General features: G+C 43.9%; 1 protein-coding gene across 1 annotated transcript in view; it reads right to left on the bottom strand.

Annotated features, from left to right (window-relative positions):
• Window positions 1-8,670, bottom strand: part of STAB2 (stabilin 2) — a 175,342-nt gene that overhangs the window by 105,408 nt on the left and 61,264 nt on the right. The window contains 3 exon segments of the mRNA XM_017895335.1: window positions 2,928-3,080; window positions 5,162-5,242; window positions 5,541-5,594. Coding sequence (XP_017750824.1) covers window positions 2,928-3,080; window positions 5,162-5,242; window positions 5,541-5,594 — 288 coding nt within the window.

Here is an 8,670-nt window from a genome sequence, read left to right as displayed (position 1 = left end):
GTGCCTATGAGAGGAAGCAGTGGCGATGGTCCTGTGGCTGGTTTCATGCTTCCCTCCCTGTGAAGGAAACCCCACTGAGCCATGATCCTGGCCTCTCTACCCACCGCCCACCTCCCATCAACTCGACCCTGGGGAGAAGCAGTGAAGTCAGTGCTGGGGGTGGGGGTGGGGGCGGGTGGGAGGAGTTTGGGAGAGAAAACTGAGCCTGCTCAGAGCAGCCCCTTTCTTTACTTCTTTCAGAGCCAGTCTGTCCACAGGCTCTAGCTTCTGATCAATTCTCTGCATGCAGGGAGGCACCTGCCCCTGAGGGGACATTGCAGTCATTCACTTGTGCTAGGGATGAAGTATTAGTTTTGATTACAGACTTAAGGCCATGTCCTCCAATTAGCTTAGCAGCAATATAGCTGAACGCGGAATCTCTGCCTTTCAGTCTCCTGGATTCTCCTCTACTGGCTCAGGGGTGATGGAATTGGGTATGTGCCTCCAATCTCTCCAGATCCTCTCTGACCTTCTCCATCTGGCTCTGTGCCACAGAAGGTAGACTGTGAAGGATGTTCTCTCAAGCTCCTTGCCAGCTTCTGACTGGTGTTGGCCAATATAAGTCACTAGCAGGATTTTGGTGGGTAGGAGGACAACAAGGTCAAGGATTTCATCCCTGCTTCCTCTCTGCTTTGGCACTATCCCTATAGTTCCTGATGGAGGTCACCTCTTCCATGCTTCCTGCTCTCACTGGGTTCAGGTAACTCTACGTCCTGCCCCTGGGCTCTTTGATCCCTAGTGGCAATGGTTTCTTGCTTCTCCCTCAAAGCTCCAGCAAAACTTATTTGTTTCCTTAGCCCTGTCCACACCTCTGCAGTAGCTCCTTCATCAGAGTCTCTCCGTTTGGACCATCTCAGATGGATTCTTTTCTTGCAGGGACCATAACTAGTATAGAGTGTTGTTATTAAGCCTCTAAAATTCAAACATACATGGCCAAAGGCAGCTATGGATTCAGCCTGGTAAACACTGAGACTTCCACAGGGTACCAGCTGCTTCTATTCTTTGCTAGTCCTAAATACTTTCCAGAGAATGCATTTGGACTTTTGATGAACCCACTCAAAACCATTCAAAACCATGTAGAGCAAATAGATTTGACTTTAAGCCTAGAGAAAATAGTAAAGGAAGAGTTCATTTTAAGGCAGCTATTGGGAAGTTCTTTTCCTTATGTAACCAAAATTCTTTGGGTTGTAGCTCAAACCCACATCTTGATTCTGTTCTTTAGGGAGATGGAAAATAAACTTTTGAATAACCTGAAATAGAACAGGTGATGCACCTGCCCAATCCTTGTTTCCAAATGAATGAACCAAACATAAATCATTGCTGGGGACTGGCTAGGAAAGTGACCATGTTTCTGCCTCTCTTAAAAAGGGGTTCTCAGAAAGGAATCAAATTCTCCAGATGGCATCTGACTGGCACAGAGAATCAGCTCCATCCTCTATGGCCTAAATCATATCACAGTCATTACATCAATTAAAATATCTAGAATTAAAAGAATCAGCCACAATCCTGTGCCAGGTGCTTGGCCAGCTATTTCCAGCCTTCATAACAAGAAGAGGAATCAATAAAACAAAACAATAAATAAAATGAGACCATTTTTCCTTGTTTGATGGTCAAGTTTCAAGGATATTGTGAGAGCCATCACTAATGAATTATTGAAGCATCCTAAAAGAAAGACCCAGACCTATTATTGTTAAAACTTGGAGTTATGTTTTCCATGGGAATTGAAATAGTGCATGTACAGCAGTATTGGAATTTGAGGTGCTTTGATTAAAACTGGCTGAGCCAAAAAGTTGCTATGGAAACAGGAAAGGCTAGAGAGTACAGAAGCTCATAGGGAAACAGAAAGTTTGGTTTTTTGAAAAGTACTGCAGAAAGATAGTTGATTGGCTAGGCCAGAGCAGCTACCTGAGAAGAAATTCTATTTTAAGTCCCTCTTAGAGTAAAGCTGTGAGCCTGGAGCAAGGTCGTCCCAGATGACAGGGACAGGGGAAGGAAGAGGCAGGAGACTGATCCTAAATCCCAGGGGTTGGGTTACAAAATCCTGATTGGATCCCAGAGCTCTGGTGTAGTGGGTAAACAATATCTCTCCAAAAACTTGTGTCACCTGGAACCTCAGAATGTGATCTTATTAGGAAATAAGGTCTTTGCAGATGTAATTAGTTAAGCTTACATGAGTCCTACTGAATTAGGGTGGGCCCTAAATATAATGATTGATGTTCTTATAAAAAGAGGAGAGGTGGGTGGGGGACAGTGGCTCAGGCCTGTAATCCCAGCACTTTGGGAGGCTGAGGTGAGAGGATCGCTTAAGCCCAGGAGTTTAAGACCAGCTTGGGCAAGATGGTGAAAACCCATCTCTACAATAAAAAAGAAGAAAAAAAATTAGCCAGGTGTGGTGGTGTGCACCTGTCATTTCCAGACTGGGCAACACAGTGAGACCCTTGTAGCTACAAGCCACGGAATGCCAAGAATTGTTGGGAGCCCCCAGAATCCAGAAGGAGGCAATGAAAGAAAAATTCTTCCCTAGAGCCTTCAGAGGGAGCATGGCTCTGCTACCTTGATTTCAGACTTCTGGCCTCCAGAATTCTGGGAGAATGAATTACTGTTGTGGCAAACCTCCTAGTTTGTGGTAATTCATTATGGCAGCTCTGAGGAGCCAATATTCCTGGGTAGCATCTATCATTGTGCAAATTCCCCAAGGAACTGTGGTTCACAGTTTATGAAGTGGGACTTCAGACCCACCTGCACCTTCATGAAGACGGAAGCCCTTTGGGGACAAGGTTCTGGAAGTCAAACTTTCTTTGAGGCCTTTCTCAGAATTGTGAGGAGTGGGATGCTGTCTGCCCTGAGGGGCTGTTTGGGGCCCTTACTCATTTTCCTAGTTTTCTTACCAGTTTCATCTCTCTCTTTGTTTCATCACATCGATGGGGCAGAATCGGGACGATGGAGGGAGGAATGAGAACTCCTGTCAGTGTGTAAATTCGGCCATTTTTGGCAGTGATCTCAATTTCTTCCATTGCCACATCATTTGCCAGAATCTGTCCCTGGAAAGAAGCAATGACATCTCTAATTCTGTACTATTCTGTACTGCAGGACTGCCAGTGATCCTCAGGCAGACTGAATGGTGGCAACTTCGCTAAAAAGTCCTCAATATCACTTAACTTTTCACTGGAGGGTAGGTTGCTATCATAAGGGTTTGGCTGACAGGGAAAGATGGAATCTGTTCAGTGAATTCTTGACTAATACCAGGCAAGGATGTCGTTGTAGAAATGGTTCTTGGAGGTGCAGGGCTAAGTAAGAATTTTAATTATTCAAGCTCTGCAACACACTTGCTGTGAGAAATTGGGCAAATTCTTTGACCTCTCTGTGGTGAAATAGGGATCCGTTCATTTGAATACATCTATTGACCTCACTTATACTCTGCCTTTGGAGCTGGGGATACATCTGTGAACAAGTAGATGAGTTCCTGCTTATGTTTTAGTGGAGGGAGCAGAAAATGAACCAATTAGCAAAGATTTCTGATCTCCACTTTCCTCATAAACCTGCCCCCCGCCCCCAGTATTAATGACAGCTTCATTCTTCTGGTTGCTCAAGTCAATCCCCATGAGTTATCCCGGTTTCCTCTGTCTTCACCCCCATTTAACCCATCAACAAATTCTGCTGGATCTACTTGCAGAATATTAGGTTGGTGCAAAAATAATCACAGTTTTGCAATTTTTTAAAAATTGAAAGACCGCAATTACTTTTGCACCAACCAAATACATTCAGAATTCAACCACTCCTCACCATGTCCCTGCTACCACCCTGGTCTGAGTTACCATCAGTATTCTCCAGATTATTGCAATCAAATCTCTTCACCAGCCTCTCAAAATGTATGCCTGATCATGTCATTCCTCCGTTCAAAATCCTCCAATTGCTTCTCCTCTCATTCCAAGTAAGAGCCTGCATACTTACCCTGACTTCTTAGGCCATGCATGAGATAACCCCCACTCTCCTCCTCTCTCTCTTGCCCAGCCTCCTTTCCTACTCTTCTCCCTTTTGCTCCCTCTGCTCTAGCCACACTGGCCTTGCTGTTCCTCACACAGCCCAGCATGCTTCTTGCTGCTCTGTGCTTTTCACCCTTGCTGTTCCCTCTGGAATGTTCCCCAGATATTCACACTGCTTGTTCCCCTATTTCCTTCAGGTTTTGTTCAGATGTTTCTTCCCTATGAGATTTCTTGAGTATTTATCTAAGATGTCGGCCCCATCCCCACCTTCTGTCTCCCTTCCTTGCTTTGCTGGTTTTCTCCTTAGCACTTGCTCTAAGAGACGATATATATTATGCATTTAACTTATTTTCTATCCCCTATTTACTAGAATGAAATTTCCATACAACCAGGGACTTTCGTCTGTTTGTTCATCAGTCTGTCTTTAGGACTTAGAACAGTGCCTGATGCACAGTAGGCACTCAAATAGGTATTTGTTGAAAGAATGAGATAATCATCACCATCAACAGTGATTCTGTAGAAGATATCAACCGTGCGCTGCCAGACGTTTGTTCATACTGCAGCCCCAGAGAGTTAGATGAATAACGCACCTTCTTTGGAGTTTTAAAATAAATTGTGTGCCCCACCTCAGGGTCTTTGCACATACTCTCTCTCTCTCTCTCTCTCTCTCTCTCTCTCTCTCTCTCTCTTTTTTTTTTGTCTGGAACTCTCTTCTACTGATCTCTGTCCAATTTCACTTTATTCATAGCATGGCCAAAGCATCACCTCCTCACTGAGGACCTCCTGGCCTGAAGACACTCTCAGACTCCTCCTGTTCTGTGCTCTCACAGCCCCCTGAATTTCCTCTTGGGAGCACTCATTACCATTATAATTAAATAATTAACTGTTTGCCTAGTGAGTTATTTAAAGTCCGTCTTCCCTGCTGGGATAGAAGTCTATCTTTTCCACTCCTTTATTCTCGGCATATAGTGCAGACTCTCACACATGTAGTTGCTCAGCACATATTTGCTGAGAGAAGTAACAAATGAACGAAATAATCATAAAGATTTTAGCTTAGAGGCAGGATAACCTGATGAATAGTGATTATCAGAGCAAAGATGTGTTCAAGTGATGCTGGCGGTGGTCAAGTTTTCACTTACGTTGTCGGTGGTGTTGAACTGTATGAGCTGGTTGGCCATGCTCCTGATGTGAGGGGTGGAGACGAGAGTGGCCACTTCAAGCTGCAAAGAAGAGAACAAAAGGCAGAGATGTTTGGGGCCACTCACAGGGCCCTGAGTTCTTAAAAAGTCCTCACTACAAAAAATTGGTTTCAAAGTGAAATAAGTAAAGGGAGTTTTGATATCAAGAGTTTTTGTGGCTTTGAAGATCGCTCTGATAATGGACTCATAGTTCATGGCTGAGGTTTTGTTCAGAGCTACAGATAAAGGACACTTTCTAGCATCAAGATACTGGAATTCAGGACTAAGTTAGCTATCTTGGAAGCAGAGGGAAAGTCGCAGCAGGAAAAGTGGGGCCAACCTGGGTAAATGGGACAATGTGGTATCTGATGAGTTCCAGAAGCTTCCGAGATCCCTGCAAAGGAACCAAATACTTCTTTAGTCAAAGAAGAAAACACAACACTTCCACTCTTATGGAATCCTCTTCAAATGACTTTAGACAATCAAGAAAAACGGCCCACAATCTATTGGGAAATCCAGGGTGAGAGAAGCCCCACCTCCAAATAGCTAACATTCACCACATTCCCACTCTGTGGAAGAGGCTGTTTTGAAAGCATAATATGCACGTCTCATTTAATCCTCCCAACAGCCGTGTGAGGTGGGGACTCCTATGGACCCATTTTATGTGTGGTAATACTGAGATTCAAAGACACGTCCAGGGTCATAAAGCTAACTCAGGATATGAGCCTAAGAATTAGCCCAGGCTCTCAGTTACTCTGCTCTATCACTTCTCTGAATGTAGAAGGCTATATTCCAGATTTTCTAAGACAGCCTTGATTTATGATTCTGTTTCACTTGCTCCATAAATAAACGTCTGTTTGTCAGACCACATACTGGTCATTTAGGATTATATAGTCATAGGGATAGTGATCACCTTTTCCTTCCATGAGAAGTTCGTCCCTCTCCTTCAAAGCCCTTTCCAAGGTTTCTCATGCTTCATAAAATTGAAGCAGCAGTGGAGAAAAGAGGGTCCTAGTCCCACAAAGGAGACTGTAGACAGGATGAGCAGCCCCTATAGGGTGCCCTGGAGAAAGGCTGCAGAATTGCGGAACACAGGGACCACGCTCTTTGTGGGAAGAAGGCAGTGGCCTCAGTGGCCTGCTATGGTTTATCTGCAATCTCTCAGCTAAGTCAGAGATGGGAGTTACAAGCTTCACAGCCCTCAAGTTCTGCTACTAGAGTAGCACAGCCACAGTCACTCTGGCTTAGAAAAGTAAAGGATCACAAATCGAGATCCTAATAACTGCCAAGAGGTTGAATGTTGTAAGAACAGGTTACAATGGGGTGAAGTCCCAGGCTGAAAGAAAGCGCTGCTGAACCTGAGTTCACCAAGCCTCCTCTCTGCATTTGACCTTGGTCAATGTGCCAAGGGAGTTACTTGTTAGTAGGGGGACCACCTGTCCTGGCTTGTCTGGTACAACCCTGGTTTATGCCCATTGTCCTGGCAGCTCCATTCACTTTCAGAAGTGACCTAGCATGGATGATAAGTTATGTGGCCACCATATCTATTAGCCAATAGCATTATGTGAAGGTCAGGGTTCTCAATAAGAATGTTGAAATTGACCATCAGTTAGCCAGCCCTGGAAATGATGCTTTCTGCAGCCCTGGTTCTGTTACTATATGACCTTGAGCAAGTCACCTAGCCTCTATGTCTCAACTTACATCTTCAACTTACGTCTACAGTTATTGCATGGTATTCAGAAGTGGAGACTTACAGGCAGAAGCAATGTTATTACATGCTCTGATGCTCAGTGGTAGAAGGAGTGAGACAAAGTGGGGACTGTTGGGAAACATCCCCCAAACTTGACTGCATCCACCAAACTGGACTGCAAACTCCTGGAAGGCAGGGGCTAGGTCTGTCTGGCTTGTTAACCACCCATCACCATGTCCCCAGCCAGTACAGTGTGGGGCATACAGTAAGTTTTCCATAAACGTTTGTGACAGTAAATTAAAGGGCATGGGTAGGGTTCCTGGGAGGAGCACTGAGCTGGCTCTCAGGAACATGAATCTAGTCCTGGTTCTGCTTGTGTATAACCTTCTGCAAGTCACTTAACCCCTGAGTCTCAGTTTCACCTGCAAAATAAGGGGACTGGTACGGATTCCTTCCAGTCCTCTGATGCTTCTATAGGAAAGCATTTAGCAACGAGATAATCCCCTTTCAAAGCCTCAGGAATTAATTGTTGAATCCTTTTGACAAGAAACAGAAGAATGAGAGGGACAAAGGAATTGATCCGCATCACTCCCGTTACTGTGTGTGCCTGTGTCTTATCTGGCTGGGATCTATTGGAGCCATTGCCCAGTTAGAATTGACTCCAGTGTGGCTCGAACAGGACATGTTTCCAGGTGCTGTTGTTGAAGAGCCTTTTGGTGCAATATATTCTTTCTTCTATGAGGGCACTCACTTCCTCCCTGCTGTTTTAGGTAAAAACAAAACCACACTCAAGTTCTTTGGTGCCAGAGGCAGAAAGAGATAATTTGACCTTGAACTCTGTAAATTCGCCTCCCATTCCCCACTTTACTTGCAGGTGTCTTTGAATTGGCAAGGGCAGGTGTCTTGCTCTCTTTGCTTTTATTTCTGTCTGGTTCAGTGATGAAACCATAAACTGGGGCTTGTAATCAGAAGCTGTGTCTCTGCAGGGATGCGAGGTTTCCAGACTGAAATTTTGCCTCAGAGCAAAGTAGAAAGACACACTGGGAAGGAAACACGGCATTCCAAAGTCAGAATTAGAAGCCCTTCTTCTAATGCGGACTGTTTATTTTCCACTTCATCGGGGAATTTCCTGCACTCTTCCCCGAAGATAAAGCTGTTAAGAAGGATGGAGACAGAAGGAGCTTCCTATAGGTTGAGAAAAATTAATCTATCTGTACCTGAGAAAGGGGCAGAAATGATTGTACTTGTCACCTAGAAATTGAAATGGAAAAGCAGTTTTTAACTCAGAACAAAGACACCCGAAGTTTCATGTTCTTTGCAGGCAGAAAGATACGTCTTGGAGAGAAACAAGATTAAGAGCCAGGAGCAGTGGTATGCATCAGCCATATTTGTGGTATAAGTATTCTTACCAAAGGCTTATTTCAAGCTATAAATGTAGTCTCATTGAACAGAGCTCAGAAGAGATGTACACAATCTACTCTTGAGGGCTTAAATGAGTCATTTTCAGATACCACTGGAAGGAGTTACAAGGGAAGAGAAAGGGAAGAATGTTCGGAACAAAGGTGCCTGACAGAAAAGCAATGTGGTTGATTTTTTCCTATTCTAGTTAAAAGGTTTTGTTTTAATTTTAAGGGTGTCATAGAACTCCTTTATTATTATTATTTTTAAAATGTATATAAAATTAGAAGCTATGTACTCAGGGAGGCCATATAATCTCAGGATTTTAATAACTTCTTAGGGAACAATATTACCTTTTTTTTTTTTTTTTTTTTTTTTTTTT

The sequence above is a fragment of the Rhinopithecus bieti genome, unplaced genomic scaffold (genome assembly GCF_001698545.2).
Source record: "Rhinopithecus bieti isolate Rb0 unplaced genomic scaffold, ASM169854v2 scaffold_24306, whole genome shotgun sequence".
NCBI lineage: Eukaryota > Metazoa > Chordata > Mammalia > Primates > Cercopithecidae > Rhinopithecus > Rhinopithecus bieti.
This window is presented reverse-complemented; position numbering and strand designations above follow the sequence as displayed.